Source organism: Diadema antillarum, unplaced genomic scaffold (genome assembly GCF_040938485.1).
Source record: "Diadema antillarum isolate AM-2024a unplaced genomic scaffold, OU_Dant_1.0 seq00001020_RagTag, whole genome shotgun sequence".
NCBI classification, from domain to species: domain Eukaryota; kingdom Metazoa; phylum Echinodermata; class Echinoidea; order Diadematoida; family Diadematidae; genus Diadema; species Diadema antillarum.
In genome coordinates, this window is record NW_027271855.1 from 948,928 (window position 1) to 967,672 (window position 18,745).

At 37.6% G+C, this 18,745-nt stretch overlaps 1 protein-coding gene across 1 annotated transcript; it reads left to right on the plus strand.

Annotated features, from left to right (window-relative positions):
* The first annotated feature begins 1,773 nt into the window (after window positions 1-1,773).
* LOC139742794 (cytochrome b-245 chaperone 1 homolog) lies at window positions 1,774-7,921 on the plus strand. The gene is made up of 5 exons (XM_071653310.1): window positions 1,774-1,873; window positions 3,244-3,359; window positions 4,065-4,155; window positions 4,804-4,948; window positions 5,528-7,921. The coding sequence occupies exons 1-5, from the start codon at window positions 1,786-1,788 to the stop codon at window positions 5,691-5,693; spliced, it is 606 nt and encodes a 201-aa protein (XP_071509411.1). The 5' UTR covers window positions 1,774-1,785; the 3' UTR covers window positions 5,694-7,921.
* Window positions 7,922-18,745: the final 10,824 nt, after the last annotated feature.

The window sequence follows — 18,745 nt, forward strand, 5'->3', positions numbered from 1 at the left end:
TCTGCGGTTCGCTCATCCGTAGCTGCCTGCAATGCCAGCGCAGTGTTAACACGTCCTCATTAGCATAAATAATTCATGTTCGCCTTCGTCAGGAGGCAGTAGGGAAAAAACCCAGGTTTCAAAAGGCCTTGTGGCTGCACCACTCGGTCTGGCGTTCACCCGTTTCTCGCAGTGCTCGGTGTGGCGAGTTAGTCTCAATCTTCAGCCACGAGGCCTTGTCAAAAGGCTATATGCTGCGCTGTCAGAGTGCTTTTCTAGTTATTAGTTGTTATCAGTTTTTCCAGTAATATTTGGATATATACATGTATTCAAATCCCCAGTTAAGAGTAAAAAACACTGCGCATGGTGTCAGGTGTGCATTATCGGGTTTCTCCATTGGCAGGGCTGCACACTAATTAACCGACTTCTTTCTACCCATCTGACCTTTCTGTGGGACCAGTGTAACCATTTTCTCCATTTTTTACTGGTCCATTCCTGAAAAAGTTACTGGTTTGACAATGATTTTTAGTGGTCAGGGACCATCAGACCAGTGCCAGTATGCAGCATTGCCATTGGACTCCAGATTATAAATCTACAAACCAGTCAGTGTGAGTGCCAATTAAAACTTTCAGTTTCACCTACACAAAGAAAGGCGAGCAAGAGCGTTAGAGGCAGGAGATGCTATTTAAAGCTTTATAACCTGTGGCTGTGAGTCAGGGTGTAACCACTGGACAGTTCAGAATTCATCAGGGTGCTTCAGTGGCATTGCAGCAAAAGAAGGGTCTTCCAAGCTTACCTTTAACATTGTATTATTACATGTACTATTAATACTAATACTGCAGTAAGCAAATAATCAACGTTGGTGAAGGTGATGGGACAAACTGTCACTTCCAAGGCAATTTGGATGTAGCTATCTTTCTGAAGCGCAGCTGAGGAAAGATAGCGTACACATTCAGATCGCCGAGGAAGTGATAGTTTGTCTCATTGCCTGAAACTAAAAGTTGATTATTTGCTTTACTCCACATCTAGGGTCCTAGAAATTCCCATTTTATTCCACATCTGAAACCGTTTTAGCTGTCTTTAGGTATACTTAGGGCTTACAAATTTGTAGGCTACTTGTGCGCGTAGATGACAAAACAATGAATTTGCTGCGCGCACTGTGCGGCACCAAAGTGAAAGTGCGTTGCACTGTGTACTATCAACTGACCTTGGTCACATGATCTAGTCCACAGTGCAACTGACTTTTATTTCGCACGTACTCATCTTGCGTTAGGACTGTGTAGACTGTGTGGAGATCAGCGAAACAAAAGGGACTATCAACATAGAGTGTAACGAACTTTTCTTCTCAGGTGATGTGATGGGCAAAACTACGCTTCATCACGTGATCAGCTCTGGACCAATCCTATTGCAACATTCTTGTGGAATATGATAATCAATCTACCCACAGAAAATACCAGTGGCACTGGTATTTTCTGTGACTCTAATAGTGTAACCTGCTAATGTGTTCTGAAAAGTGAGCATTGGGAAAGAGTTTCTGTACACGGATGCATGTATGCACACCACTGATCTCTAAAGGAAATATTGATATTTCGTAGAGATCAGTGTTGCACACACATTAATTTGGCAAGTGGTCAAGACAGCATGCATCCATGCATTAGCTAACAAGTGTAGGGTAGGGTAGAGTTGGTATGGCGGAATGAGTGGGGGGTACACAGGGAACTCTTGCTGAGCATTGTTGAGTAATACTCCCCGTTGTATGTTCTTATTGTTACATGTAGGTGTACATCGCCTAAAACTTCAGGCAAGATGCCGTACATGTCTGTGGTTTCTCAGGATGACAAAATGCTACATCTGTCCAGGGTACCTGGATTACGTGCCTGGAGTACCTCCATAGGTATGAACTGTTCTTCTTCTTTATTTACCTTCAAAGGGCTATGCAGCCTATCATGAGGATGTGAACTTGACATGCATGCTTGTTTTGAGGAGGAATGTGGTCCTACTCAGACTTATATGCTGCTGTGTAATGGCCTACAAAGGAGACCTTTGATTTTTTGACTGATCGAGTTGAAATTAACCACAAAGCTTGTTTGATCAGTCCACTCAGATATTAATCACTACCATGTAGACTTTTGGATAACTAGCCTACATAGATTCCATAGTGTATAGCATGATGAATAAACTTAAGCTATGGTATCACCCTGTAATTTGCTGCTTTTCTTAGCCTCGGGGTGAGCTTTCCAAAGCCTCTGTAGGTAGAAATCAGACTCAAGTCTTTCCACATATTTTTTTTTTTTTAATCAAAATTTGAGTGTTTCCTCAGCCTCAGTGTGGTGAAATCTGAACATTAGAGTGTCATCAATCTTGATGGGGGAAGGGGGATATTCAGAGGGACTCAAACCCATTGAATTCCTTGTAACAATACATAAAGAATAGCAGGGAGTTTAACGAGTACCTGTTCCTCTAAAAATGACACATTAATGTACATTGTTAGTGTTATGAAAGCAAGTCATATCGCCATGTAGAAACCAGATAGAACTGAAAATTACAAAGTATGAATTTCAAAATATATTTGAGAATTACATTAAATTGAAAATTAAATTCTTTGAAACTTACAAGAACAACTAAAGAAACAAAATGAAACATAAGCTCTCATCACAATAGACAAATGTCACCATAATAGTCTCCTTTTTTCTTTTTTCTTTTTTTGGTACACCTTGTTGAACTCCCATGTCTATGTCATGGTGTTCATGATCCCAGTTTGTTAGCATCTTAAATTACTCGTATCATAATATTACAAGTCAGTATATTACAATAGTTCATTGCCAAAATGTCAGGAAGCTATTATTTATAATGCAGCATACTCATTGCGACTCTTGTCTTGATGCATTAACTGCTGGTCTCATAAGAGGGAAAAAATGTCAAGTATGACTTGATGGAAACTTTTCAGTAATGCACAAAGTATTACATTTAATATCATGCTTGATGATAGATGAAAATGTTTCATCTTAAGATTTCCCAGTGATAAAGAATTATTTTTTTTATAATCTGTCACTTCATTGTGCAGAAACATAAGATAATGAAGGTATTGACTGACCTGCCAATTATTCCAGTCCTTTTCTCTGAAAAATAATGTCAATACTTCTACTGGTGTATCTTTTTCACATTCCTCATTCCATTGTGATACAATTCTGATCTTTTTCACATTCCTCATTCCATTGTGATACAATTCTGATTGCACCGGCATGCATTCCTCATCTCTTACAGGTATTCTGGCTGTTGGGGTAGGAATGGTTGTTTTTTCAACAGATGACTGGCTGTGGAAGACATTTTGCCTCTGCTGCTGTATGTTTGTCGCTACGTGTGCTTTGGATGACTGGGAGGTAAGAACTCATGGCAATTGTGGCTGAAAAGGAATTTTTTTGTGACCTTACACATCAGTGAAATGTGTGGTTAAAGCTTTTTAGTGGTTTGTTTTGCACGACTATTTACAAAGTGTACCCATTCCCCAGCATATCAAGTGTGTGGTGCCTCATTAGTTTTCTGCAACAAAACCCTTTGCCAGATTTGGAAGAAAACCTTGGCATTATATTATTTCCGTATGTTATTCCTTTACATTCCTATTTATACTATTTTTCAATCTGCCTATACATTGAATTGAGTTACGGGCTAGTATGGTTCAAAGAAGTAGGGTATCATCCATTAATATTTGTTCTGCACTCAAACTTTTATATACAGTGTACTGTAAAACCAGAAACATTCACAGTTTGAAACTTTCGAGAACTGCCACTAGCACTTGATGCTGATTGCGTAGGTGAAACATTTCACATGCATTTTACTTTCACGAATCATGGCTCCTCACGAACTTCGCAAAAGTTTCATGCACACAAAAATTTCTGGTTGTACAGCAGATCACTCAAGGATATTCCTTGATAACCATTTCCATCGAAGAAAAAGAAAAGGAAGAACATCTGAAATTATGTGACTTATTCTTTATTGTAGTGATAGTTATGCCTGTATTTACTTAGTTCTTTTATATCTGCATTTGTACAGTGATTACTTTTATATTTTTGATTACATTTACCCAGGAGTGCTTCATTGAAAAGGAAGGGGAAATTCATCTCAAAAGGTTCAGCCTGATAGAAAAATTACTCAGACCAAGGGAGAGTCAAAGAGAAGGTAAGTGTAATGCAACATGGATTTCTGAGTGTACTGTCAACAGTTTGTCTGTGGTGAAAGTCTTACCTTCATTGCAGCTGTAAATTGCAGTTGTTTCATTTTGTATGTACTGTATGGCACGTACAGCACTTTGTCACGATTTCACCTGCTCTTCAACACATGGTAGTAAGTTAGTGTTCCACGTGTTATCTTGCTTAACTGGTTAGAATGCACACAGAATAGTTCTATGATTTCTAGGTATGATAGAAACAGATGAGGTTTGTGTTAGAATACACAAAGATTAGAATGATTTCAAGGTATGATAGTAAGCAAATAATCGACTGTGAGGGCGAAGGTGCAATCTAACATTGCCGAGGTTATATGTGAGGTGTGTATCAGGCCAAGCTGTAGGCGAGGGATGATAGAAGGGCTCAAGGGTCACTGTGGCCGAGAGATGCAAGCGATACTTTTATTGATTGCAATTGTGGATATGGTAAAAAGTGCTAACGAAAAAGTATATGACATACGATGTGACACACGTAGTACCACGGCATGGGTGTTAGGAGAAAAACATCTCTTGGTCACATGGTCCAAATTCAAGTAATTCCATTGGTCAAACATACTTATGTGGGATATGATAACAGATGAGGTTTTGTATTTGTTCTCCAGTTGTTGTTGATGCAAAGAGTGTCATTAAAGCTGATGTGGAGATGGAGGACATCCGGTTCTTTGGAAGAGGCCATGTGGTGATGCTTCATTTCAGTCTTGGCTATTCTATGCCCCTAACTGAAAAGTGCACCTTGGGAGATGGCTCGTAAGTTGTGCTCTCTCTGTCTCTGACATTATTTTCCCTCTTTCTTTCACTCTCTATAACTCTTTTCCTTTTTGTCCACGTTTTTTTACATATTATTTCAACTCTCTCAGTCTCTCTCCTCCATAAGTACCCTCCTCTACTTTGTCACTTTGATATTCTATTCAACAATTTTCAGAGCAATATTACCATGTTTTGCATCCAGCCATATGTAATACACTGTATGTTTTATGTGTAATACTATGCATTTGTGCAGACATATTTCTTTTTTTCATCACTCAATTCCAGCTCAGATTTGTTGATTTTCAGGAAAAAACAAACAGTAGTACAGTGTCTAATGAAGTTTTAACCCATTCCTTACAGGAACCGGACGACCTGTGTATTGAGTCTATGGGGATTCCAGAATTCAGTATGGAAAGGGCCAACTATTAACCATAGAATGTATCACATATATCTGTACTTGAATGAAGTTTATATGCAGACTTATCCAATTTTCAAGCAGTCAGTGCACATATTGAAAAGTGTATTTGAGTGCATTTAACTTTATTTTTGATGCTTTTGTCTTTCTTCTATTTTCTATAGGGATCATCAGAAAATAGCTGATGTTATCCACCACTTTCTAGATCTGGACCAGAAAGTTTTCACTCACATGGAATTCAGAGGTGGAAATGAGCAGCCATCAGCATCCTCTTCTTCCTCATCCTCATCCTCTGATGATGAGGGTGGAGAAAAGGAGAAAACGAGGTAGCAGCTACCAAAAGGAATACAATGTACCCATCTCTCCAAACGTCTATCAGCATACAAAAGAAGTGGTGATGCCAACACCATTATTGTAGTAAAGTTCTTTCGTCATTACATTTACAGTATATTTATGTTGGAGAAAACACAGTGTAGCATTTTTAAGTCAAATCTTTTGGAAGTTGTAAGTCTGTTTGCATTTGCCTGAAAACAACCAGTATGACAGAAAATTAGGGGTAAGTTGTAGATTTCTTCATTTGGAAAGCAATGGGTATGCACATCCTCAAGAGGCTGCGAGAGAAGTGTGGCAGAAGATCATGAAACTATGCAACTAGACTTTAAGAAGGTATGTAAAGGTTATTGATATGAGCCATGTCAGTGTCAAACATCTACACCTTGGCATGTAATTTTGTCTTTGCTTTTGTTTTTTTAACCATCACATCTAAGGCACTCTACTTACGTGTATGTACCAAGTTAACACTAAATGGCCCAAATTCACAAAGGTGCTTTAGGGTTTAGCCCATGGTTCAAATTTAAACCATGGTCTACAGTGAGCATGAAATAGGCATACCTTTCACTTGCCTGCATCAATGTGCCATTGTTGTTGGACATCTGTCAGTGTACCCAATCTATCACATGCAATTATGCAGAAGAAATTGACATAAACCATGGTCTAAATTTAATCTGCCTTTGTGAATTCGGGCCATTGAGTTTAGATATCATTTTCTAAGATTACAGCATTTACATGTACAGTACTGAAATGAAAAATTGTGTTTATTCATGTTGTCCATAGTTTGATAGTACGATGCAAAAATGCATAAGATAGTGTTGCTAGATGTACATTGCATCTGTACACGCCTCACAGGTACAGATGTTTAATGATACAGACAGAATTGACTGTAGGGCTTATCATTAGGTACTAGGTCTTTTACATACAGTGTATGTGCAGGAGGTTAGCTCACAGTGATTCCTTGTGCAGTATCTACAGATTGTATGAGGCATTGTCACGACATGGTTGACACATTTCAGAAATTCTACAGCAGGCTTCATGCCCATTTCCATTGGGCATTAGCACTCTGCACAAAGCAATGACATCCACTCAGTTTTTTGGGAAAGACTAAGCCCATTTTTTTTTTTATTGTATTCCAATGGTGTAATGGTGTAATATGTGCCTATGTAGCTTGTGTGAAGAGGACTGTCATCTTTTTTTTACTGACTTTTGTGTGTAAGTTTGGAACAAAAGTTTGAGTTCCAAGTTTGTGTGATATTAATGATGGAAAGGGCCATCTTCCTGCCTACTTCTGTCAATTTTTGTGTACATCTACTGTAGTTCTGAAAGCAAACACAGTAGTTCTGTGACAAAGAATGCACAAATCTCATGCAATCCTTGTAGATTAACTAATCTTTGTAGGCGGATCACAAATCATATTGAAGTACATTCATACAGTGGTGAGTATTGGGTGATGATGAAATGTAAGTTGAACTTTTGTGGGAAATACTGTATCTCGACCAATTCTCTATCATTCTTTTTCCAGTCTTAGTCATCAAAATGAAAAGATTTCAGTACTCCATGAGAACACCAATGTTGTCTGTAATTGAAATGATGGTATTTTTCCCCCAACTAATGTATTTGCAGAGTACTCTATGACTTTATATGTAAAGAGGGATTACTGTATTTCATTTTATATGTGTACAAACTGATTAAACAGTTGAACTCAAGAGCAGAGAAAAAAGGAAATGTTATAAACAGAAACAAAAAGTATACGTACATGTATGTATAATGCAGTCTATGGAATGAGGTGGTATATTTACCAAATTTTCCTTTTTGATTCGGATCAATGAATAGAATGTAAAGTGAAAACTGTATCATAAATTGTTTACATGGTCCTACATTCAACTGTATGCACTGTGCTAAGTGCGTTGTTTACTGTCTATTATCTGATCTGCAAATGGTCGAATTAGGAGAATACAAAGGCTGGTCCTGAAGGTATTAAATGAACAAGGTTCACAGTGAGTCCCATGTAATGTGTCAGATGTGGTAATATCAATAACTTGGAAAAGTCAAAATCTTTGATTTTAAACTGTATCATCAAGGAGCTTTTCAATCAATGTAATCAACAAATACTTTGAACACATTGAATTGTACACAGTGTATTTTTGTTTTTGTTTTTGTATCAAGGAACAAAAGCTCCATTCAGTGTTCCAACATCAGATGCAATACATGTAGAATATTTTTTAATTCAGCTAACCTTTGCGTGATTATTCAGTGTTTTTTTTTTCTTTTCTATGTGTTGTTGACTGCCCTTTCTGAAAGACATCTACATGGCTTGTACAAACGACTAATATCATCAGCCAAATCGCATTGCCTTTATAGTTTTCAAAATAAGAGGTTTTCCACATTCACCACTATGATATGGTTATTGTGCTTAAAGGGATGGTAGAGTTTCGGTTTTCTGTGTTTCCAATGTTTTTTGATGGATGAATTTTTGAGATGAGAAACCTTATGAAATATGAAAGAACATCTAATTCCAAGAGGAAATCAAAGTTTATTCTATGAAAATTGTTTTAGAAATGGCTGAGATATCCAAAAGAAAGCGATACTGTCTAATAAAATGTGGGACTCACCTTTTAAAAAGATCACTTTGTTTTACTCTGTTTTCGGATATTTCAGCCATTTCGAAACCAACTTTCTTTAGATACAAACTTTGAATTCCTTTTGGAATTGTATGCTTTTTATCACTTCATGAAGTGGTTTCTAAGTTTCTCACAAAAAGTTGAAAGCTGAATCCTCACCTCAACCAATAGTTATGCTATCCCTGGGCTATAAAATAATGTATGCTACGTATTTTGGATACTGGTATGTGATGCACCTGGTGGCGCCATCTACGGTATGTTTTATACACGTGTGACAACATTTAGGGTCCATTTCGTAGGTGTTTGGATGTGGGTGGAGTACAATGGAGTCAAAAGGGCCAAAGCTTTTAATCCTAGCAGAATCTTCATCAGATGCAAAATAAGAAACAAGTAGGGAAAGCAAGCACATGTGATAAGGACTATGCACAACAAGCACAGTTGGGGGAGGGCTAGGGACACAGAACAAAAGAAAACAAAAGGGGTGGGTGAGAAGTCAAAGGCAGGGAGGTAAATGGGTAAGGAAGGGGATTATAACAAGGGGGTGAACAGACAAAAGGCAGAGGTGGGCTACTGATGATCCCAAGGATCATAGGGGCCCACCTGAAGGATAAAGATGAATAGGGAGCACTAGAATATAGGGGCAACAGAAGGGTAAAGAAAGGGAAAAGAATGAAATAGCAACAGCATGAGTGAAGGGGGAGGGGGGAGGGAGGGCTGAACAAGCAGCAAGCCCTAACCTGGCGTACAGAGATGGGGCAATTAACAAATGAAATTGAAAGTCAAATAACAAATGCAAAGTACACATTGTACAAAACATATCAATGTGTGTATATATATATATATATATATATATATATGTCACAATGAATACTATGTAGGAGTGGATCGATTTACACTGTAAAAGCAAACTTTACAGGGGAGAAATAATCATATGTGTAAATGTATATATATAGGCCTATATTATATATATATATATATATATATATATATATACATACATACATATTATGTTGAGATTTCACGTATTGGTTCCACGAAGAAATGAAGAAACTAGCTGGTAATGCATTTTTGGCCAATAAAGGATGAGTTTATTCGACTCGAATTTTCGGCGTCTTACGCCTTCTTCAGGAGTCTGCCTTCCTGCCTACACACACACATATATACATATATATATATATATATATATATATATATATATATATATGTATATATACATATACAGTATATATATATATATATATATATATATGTGTGTGTGTATATATATATATATATATATATATATATACAGTATATATACATACATACATAGATGTTGTATATACCGGTAATATAGGTTACCTGTGCTAGGGAGCATGTCTATAAATAGGGCCTATATAGACATGCATAAACAAACACAAGTGTGTGTATGTGTGTGTGTAAAAGTATACAACTGAGGAAAAGGGCTATATTATAAAAGTAACTTTACATCTATAATGCATCTACATGCATTGTCAATTTATATTCAAATATTCTGCAAATTGTTTTAATCGCATATATTCAACAATGTATTCCTTGTTACATATTATTGTTCTTATGTATTTTTTTGTATTGTGGAAACTTTGAATAAATTTGAAACTTTGAAAATGCGTAATGTAAGGAATCGCAGACATTATTTCCTCCTGGATGTAAAAGGGAACCCAAACCAAAGAGCAATGTGGATTGAGTGAAAGCAGCACCATTAGTAGAACACATCACTGAAAATTTGAGGAAAATCGGACAATCGATGCAAAAGTTATATGAATTTTCAAAGTTTTGATGTTGGAACTGCTGGATGAGGAGACTACTAGAGGTTATGACAAACAAGGTAGCCTCTTCATTTTATGTGCCAGTGTGTAAATAATGTTCAGAGTAAAAGAATGCAGAACCAAACATCTGTTTATAGAGCCGAATTGGCGGCTATCACGCTAGCTTTGTATTGGATTGATCAATTTCCAGCACTTCAAACAGGAGTAGTTATTTTCAGTGACTCACTCAGTGCCCTTCGATCAAGCCATTCGATCTCAAAGAGAAGAAAGTTTTGTTACAGAAATATTAAGTTTCTGCACTAATCTATATTCTAAGGGAATATTAGTAAGTTTGGAATGGATTCCTGGACACTGTGGAATAACAGGAAATGAAGTGGCAGATAAAGCAGCAAAAAAGGTTTACAAAATGTTTCCATACAAGTGAATAACAAGTTGAATAAATATGAATTTGATAAAAAACTGAAAAGGTGTTATATGACAAAATGGCTATAAATGGGAGGAGACAAACTCCCCCCTGAAATATGTTCGACGAAAGGTTTCTCAGACCTATTTATGCACTTTGAATGACAGAAGAGCTGAGACAATTGTACAGCGCCTCAGGATGGGGAATTTAGGTTTAAATGACAATTTGTTTCAAATAAACCAACATGTGTCGGGTATGTGTGAATATTGTAACGTCCCAGAAACAGTTGATCATTTTCTTATGTTCTGCCCCAGATATATTATACCCAGAGCTATGATGTTAGCTGAAACAAAAATTCATGAGAGCAGCATTCAAAGCTTACTAATTTTAACTAACCCAGTATACCAAAGAGCTCTTGTGTTATATATTAAAAGATCACAAAGTTTTTAGATAAACTTCCATGCATGTTATGAGTGTACATAGTTTGCACAAACTCTGCCTCGAGGTATTCTGAAGAGGCAATTCATGCGCACCACGGCCCAGAGATTGCTTACTTTACTCAAAAATGTATATGCGATTACTCTATATATTTGCATCTTATTGATATTGCCTGTCTGTTTTGTTTGGCTTTGAATCGGACCAATTGAGGTTCCTGTGCTGCTAACATGGCTAAGGATCAGACTCTACTGCCTGCATATCGGAGGGGCCTAGGCCGTTAATAACGGCTGAGAAGTCTGCTCGAGACAATGAGTCGGATTGGCCAGAAGATAAAAGCAGGCAAATAGACGTACCAACAGCTGACCAAGGATACTTATTACAATATTTTTTTTTGGAAAAAAATGATAAAAGGAAAAGAAATTTATAGAGTAGTGTTTGGCGTAAATATTCTAAAGAAAATGGAAAACGCCACTAAACACAAAAAACAACAACAACAACAACAAACAACAATAATATAAAGAAAATATAAAGGGAACTCCACAAAAACTCATTTTTCATGAAAATTACACATTCCCTCAACTTGATACTGACATGTGTTAAGGGTAGCAATTATCCCCCCTGCTTTCTGAAAGTGGTTAGTCAAGTGTGCTTTCATTATGCTAGAAAAGTGAATTTTTGTGGAATTTTCTTTATATTTTCTTTATATTGTTGTCCACTCATACGTCATAACCTCTAGTAGTCTCCTCATCCAGCGGTTCCAGCACCAAAACTTTTAAAATTCATAACTTTTGCATCGATTGTCCGATTTTCCTCAAACTTTCACTGATGTGTTCTACTACTGTTGCTGCTTTCACTCAATCCACATTGCTCTTTGGGTTTGGGTTCCCTTTAAGGCCATGCCAGTTGGGGTTGGTTGGATTGTGTGAAGTCGTCTCATCCAGATCTTCTCTCTGCTGGTTCGGACTGTCACGGAGTGTCTGCATGCAGGAGTGACCAAAGATTCGATGCCCTGTAGAATCATGTCAGTGCATGGTGATTAGAGAGAATAAACTGGTGGTTTGAACTGGAGTGTCAATTCAAGCTCGTACTTGTGAAATTGTACGAAAAGGAAACAAGACTGAATGTGATCCTACTTTGGTGGAATTCAAAATGTCATAGCGCGCCTGTATAGTGGTCATGAATAAAAGACATTTTTTCTGAGTTAGGGCAACAAGTAACTTATTTAGGCGGAGGAAAAGGTTTTGAGTATACACTGCAACGATGGAATCTTGGGTGCAGCGAAAGATTGAAAAGTATTATCGATGTCTTTGGCAATTGGCTTCACGTGAATGCGCATAAACGTATTTTTACACGTTCTTAGAGCAATTCAAGTCATTTTTTATCAAAACACATTGAACATGTAGGTAATAATATCTATACTATGATAAGGTTTCGCTTCATATGGACAAATACACGTATGTGTATTAATTTTCCTTTCAATAAGAATGATTTTCCCAACCTGACCTCATCTTCAAAGCTGGTGCCTCACTTGCATTTCTATAGGCGCTTCCGGGTTCCGGGTTCTGCTAATTTATTGACATCACAGACTATGTGGTTGACATCCCTCATGCGTGCGCTCTATACACTTATCAATAGGGATGATGTTCCTTGTTCCGAAGGTTCGCTATATATTCCGAAACACATACATTTCTTCTACACCATTTATTATGATCGTTATTCGAAATAAAACAGGGTTCATTAATCCGAACATTAATTCGCGTTATTTCTCCGAAGGTTCGTTTTATAGCCCAATACATTGTAATGAAATACGGTAAGTTATTCGGAGGGTTCATTAATCCGACAATGAGATAGGATCATTGTTTTGAAGGTTCGTTAATCCGAAAATGAAATCAAAGGTTGTTAGTCCGAAGGTTAGATAGTCCGAAGATGAATTAGGTTTATTAATAATCCGACAAGGAGATAAGGTTCTCTCTAAAAAAAATCGAGTGAAAATACTCACTCTTAAAAGAGTGAATACAAAAAAGAGTGAATTTAGAGTGAAATTGGAGTGAATTTTGAGTGAAAATGTTCATTTTCACTCGTTTTAGAGTGACCTCAGGGATCACTCCAAAATCTTCGAGTGATCCCTGAGGTCACTCCAAAATGAGTGAAAATGAACATTTTCACTCAAAATTCGTTCCAATTTCACTCTATTTTCACTCTTTTTTGTATTCACTCTTTTAAGAGTGAATATTTTCACTCGATTTTATTTTTAGAGAGGCAATTCGTTATACAAAATTCCTAAAATTAGATATTGGTCCGAAAATGAAAAAGGTTCATTAGTCCGAAACTGAAATAATCTGAGGAGAAGCTGGGGGGGGGGGGGGGGGATTAGCTCGCAATGGTAATTCTGAATCGTTGACTGGGAGGTGTCTCACAAAGCTGTTCTGAAAGTTACGAAGGACTTAAGAACGACTGGTGATCAGTTCTTATGTGCTATACTTATCAGAATCTCAATAATTCAGCACAAGAACTGATCACTAGTCGTTCTCAAGTCCGTAACTTTAAGAACAGCTTTGTGAAACACCCCAGGTCTCTTATGATACTGTAGTCTCTTAAAATTTCTATGCAGGGTTCATCCTAGGTAAGGGGGGTGCATACAGAGAAAAAATGATCAATAGTTCTTTTTTCATCAATTTAAGAATGACAATGAGGCCTACAAATCCCTTTGCATTCCGTGCAGTTCACCAGTAACTATAGTGGACGTATAGTGTGTTTTTGTGCGTTGTTTTTGATAACTTCACACATTTTGGTTTTGTGTCTCTGTGTGTAGGCCCTCAAGGGGTGTGCAAAGGGAATGTAAACATCAAGCATTCCACATTTGAATCTTTAAAGGAAATTTGCTTCCCCGAAATGGCATTCCGAATGTTCACTATCCGAAAATGAAATACTAATATGGTTTATTATTTCGAAAGTTCATTAATCCGAAAATGAAATATGGTCCGTTATAGGCCCTCTATAGTTCGAAGGTTTGATAGTCCGAAGATGAAAAGGGGTTGCTGATCCGACAAGGATTATGCTCGTTGAGTACACAACTGTCTGTATGAAGTCCGAAAATGAAATGGGTTCGTTAGCCCAAAAGTGAAATATTAAGGTTCGTTAATCCAAAGCAGAAAAGGAGGTGTCAATATACACCATGTACTAACGAATCTTTGGAACTATGAAGCTTATTTCTTTTTCGGACTAATGAAGCCTCGAAATCACGAACTAAGATGTCTCACAACCCTCAATAATTGGCAAGAGTTGCATCATCTAAATTCAGATAAATCGTATAATATATGAACGATATTTGGGAACATCTGGGGGGTGTTTCATCAACGTTTGTCAGCGCTGACAACTTGAATCACCATAGTAACAGTCAGTGACCAGAGCATCTCAGCCAATCAAAACCAAGGATTTTGCTGAAATTGTCAGCGCTGACAGTAACGTTGTCAGCGCTGACAAACGTTGATGAAACACCCCCCCCCCCCCCAGAATAACGGATTTTACATTGTATTTAATTTTCGGACTAATCTACTTATATAACGCCACTGGATGCCCCAATGTTAAAAATTTTATTTACTTTCAGTAGGGAATTAAGGGAATTGTCGAAATATTTCATTTTCGGATTAACAAACCTTACTGGCGGAATAACGAACATCACCCCAGATTATACACATAAAAACTTAAACAAAGACTGGGTCGTAGAACGAAATAATTATTTGCCCGATAAATATTTACAAGCTATTACTACTACACTGTACCTACATTAAGCGTACCGGTACCAAACATTTTTGCCAGCATCGAATTTGTCATTTTTGTTTCAATTTCCCTACAGGACAAAAGAACATAATTATTTCCGCATGTGTCACATTTAAGCCTGTACATTTTCCTTGTAGAAATAGGCCTACGTATTAAAAAAAAAAAGTCCGCGAAAATCTTAATTACACAACTAATCGTTATGATTAACGAAACTGTATTCCCCCCCCCCCCCCAAACACACACACAAACACACACATTGGTCGGAGGGACCTCATCATGCATGTTCCCTAAATTTTCGATCTTGCATGTTCTCTTAATATAATTATGTAGATGAACTTTCGCACGACATACGGTAATCGGTCAGACAATAATAGGCCCCTTCCACCCCACCCCCACCCCCACCACCACCACCACCACCACGTCCACCACCATCATAGTCTGGGCTCCGTCCCCTTTTCCTTGGTGCCAAGAGAGGGCGCAAACTTTCTGATTGCGATATTCGAGAGACTGCGCGCCCAACGAAAAAAACGCAATGTCCGCAACATCCAGGTGATTACCAGCAGTAGTTAATTTCTCGTTTCTTTGAAAGTTGTACACATGTATTCTTCCTGTCACCTTTCTTTCTCACCCTCTCTTTCTCTCCCCCCTCCCCCCCCCCCTCTCTCTCGCTCTATCTATCTACAGAGGCTCTCCACTTTTATGAAATGTATTATTGTGTGTGTTTGTATATTATCATTATGTATATATTTTATTGTATCATAAATGTGATTTGTTCCAGCAGGGCTCCCTTGGAAAGCAGGCCTTGCGGCTTGAATGGGACTACCCTGCTTTTATAAAGAAGACAATAAATAAATTTAAAAAAAAAATCATCTGTGATGTGTAAATATTTGCTAAACCATTTACTTCCGGGTATTGCTTTCCAACAGGTGATCTTCAACCATACAGACAAGAGAAAGTCCACTCCCATTCAAAAAAGAGAAGTAAAATGCATGTCTTTTCAACAGTATGGTTTTGCGGGAGGTAATTTGCTAGTCGTATCTTATTCAATTTTGCCCCCATTTTTTTTTTTTTTTTTGGGGGGGGGGGGTGTGTGTGTATAAATGAGAATGACCTGTAGGCCTCCTGCATTCACATTGATGAGCACCCATTAAAAAGAAGTGTTCGCTTTCAAAGTCATAAGACAATTTGAGTCGCTGTAATGATGAGAAGCATTCTGCTTCTCATCATTACAATGTCATGCTGTATTATCATCCTTCGATCAACGCGGCTTAATGTGTAGCATTACAAGTTTGTTTCCTTTTGCTCTGTTTTGCTTTACTGCTATATAGGTTAGCACTAACACATTTTCAGGGAAAATAGATGTGTGTAACACTCCTGTTACCGGTAGGCCTACTTCAAAATCCATTCAATTAATAAAATTAAAAGAATTGGCATATTCTTATCGCCACGTATCAGCACATGCCATGTGAACATAACAGCGGGTATTGTTGTGATGGTTAAGTGTGCTATTTACAAGTACATAACTATATTATACAAACCCTTAAATCTTTTAAGTTTCGGCTAATGAAAATTATTTCATTATCAGAAAAAAAAAATAGTGAGCAATAGTTTATTGCGAATAAATGAACCTTCGGAATAACAGGCATAGCTTTCTGATTAAAGAGCCTATCAGTTTGGAAGAACGCACCATTTTAACCAGCACCATATTCCTCACGAATATAGCACTTTCAGCATAATCTGTTTTAAAGACAAGCCACAAGTGTTTTGGTAAAAGGACGCATGGAACAATGTTGCTTTTACGTTTAGATGAAATAGTTTGACTATGAAAGTTCTTACTATGAATAAATTCCCTCAGAGCGTTTGTATAAGTTTATAATTGGATGAATCCTGCGAGTTATGTTGGTCAGGGAGTGAGTTTTCGTAACGTATACGTTTCCCACCTGCACTTTTTCCATGGAAATGAGATAATAAAGTTACTTTAATGTGTTCTATAGTAAGACATGGGAGGAGTTGCTTGTAGTTGAGCTATAAGGCTGTCATAATCCTTGAGGAGAAATCTCATAGCAGGGTATCACGTATGTTTCGTTGAATCTTGAAATACCTTATGGAATTCGTCAGTGAAATCCGTCTGTATTTGACTCGATCTACTGAGTATATAAAAAAAATAACAAAAACACGAACCTCTTCGTTATCCTATATACCCGCAGGCGCAATCCAATGAATTTCACGTGCCTTTGTTGACCATGACAATTTTTTTTTATTCCTATCTACAATCAGGCTTAAAGGACAAGTCCACCTTCATAAATACATAAGGATTAAGATAATGCAGCAATATTAGTAGAACACACCAGTGAAAGTTTGAGGAAAATTGGACAATCCGTTCAAAAGTTACGAATATTTTAAGTATCTGCGCAGCCACTGCTGGAAGAGAAGACTTCTACAGTGTATGATGTCACATGCGTACAACTATATAAGGAAAATAAAAAGAGAATTTCACAAAACTTTACTTTTTGAATAAAGTGCCCAGTTCTTCGACTTGCTACTGACGTATGTTAAGGGTAATATTATTCCCCCTGCCTCTGAAAGAGAGAAGTCGAGTGTTCTTTTGTTATGCGAGAAAGTAGAAATATGTTGAATTTTCTTTATTCTTTCTTTACATCGTTGTACTCATGTGACATCACAAGCTATAGTAGTCTTTTCATCCAGCCGTAACTGAGCAAAAACTTCAAAAATTCATAACTTTTTAACGGATTGTCCGATTTTGCTCAAACTCTCACTGATGTGTTCTACTAATATTGCTGCATTCCCTCAACCCACATGTCTATGAAGGTGAACTTGTCCTTTAAGCCTGATTGTAGAGACAGAAATATATTTTGGCACGATCGACTATTTGAGTCTGGTTCCTACATTGGATATTTTGTAATGATAATGATGTTATTACTATTATTTATTATCATTACCATCTTTTTTTTTTGGGGGGGGATCCCAAAGTTCCTCGATTATATTTTTCTCAATTTACTTTGTTTTGACTATGCAACCTTATTCTCTGTTACCAAAGAAAGTGAAATGTTTATGTTCTTTTCGAAAAATGAAATAAAGCATGAATTGAATTGAATATTGATCAAAAGTCATGTATATGAAGATCACATTAGTTTAGCGGATATAGTGGGATTGACCCTTTTACGGAGGTCACTCTGTTATTCTCGGAGGAATCAATCTAAAATAAAGTCTGTAATCTTCAATAAGCCTATAATGTCCAATGAAACATTTTTTTTTCATCGTATTATAAAATTGTGGAGATATACAGCTCCCCTATTTGGATGGAGGCTACGTTTCATGAAAAAACTTCTCTCTCATAAGACACACAGACTTTACTTCTCTTGTATACATAATATAGCTTCATAATTATGAGAGTATTTGGAATTTCCTTGATTTTATGGGACAACTTTTTAATGATGACTTCATGAAATCATGGAATTGGCAGCTTGTCTCTCATCATGCATAAAGAAAGCATAGGCCTACATAATGCAGTATGAGCAGGCGGTCGAAGTGGGCTCAACTTCACAACAAAACCCTGTATTTGGTGGACATTGCTGTAATGTATAGTCAGGGAGGTGTTATAGCACCTCCCTGGTATAGTCAAGGAGGTACTAAGTACCTCCTTGGTATAGTGGAGGTGGGCAGCACTACCACACACTACCAGTGGGAGTGCGATCAGCTGGTATTCTCATTAACAAGTAGTAAAACTGTCTGATTGACTGCGAGTCATGAATATTCATGACCACTCTAGCGTGAACTCTTGACCCTGCTCGATCCGGCGAAAGTATTTTACTGGACTCTTTTTTCTCGGGTATCGCAGTTCTCGGCGTATCGCAATCCTCGGGTGTCACGCCCTCATACGGCTTGACGTGTACACGATCACTGCTACGAGTAAAAAGAGTCCAGAAGCTAGACTACCACCATCACCGTCGCGTCGCTTCACTTCCTCGGGCATGGTCTCCCCCTCTCCCTCACAGCGTC

Coding starts and splice junctions, on each gene's coding strand:
- LOC139742794 (XM_071653310.1), top strand. CDS start 1,786: ATGCCGTACATGTCTGTGGTTTCTCAGGATGACAAAATGCTACATCTG. Junction 1,874..3,243: donor TGCCTGGAGTACCTCCATAG/GTATGAACTGTT, acceptor CATCTCTTACAG/GTATTCTGGCTGTTGGGGTA. Junction 4,156..4,803: donor AAGGGAGAGTCAAAGAGAAG/GTAAGTGTAATG, acceptor TTTGTTCTCCAG/TTGTTGTTGATGCAAAGAGT.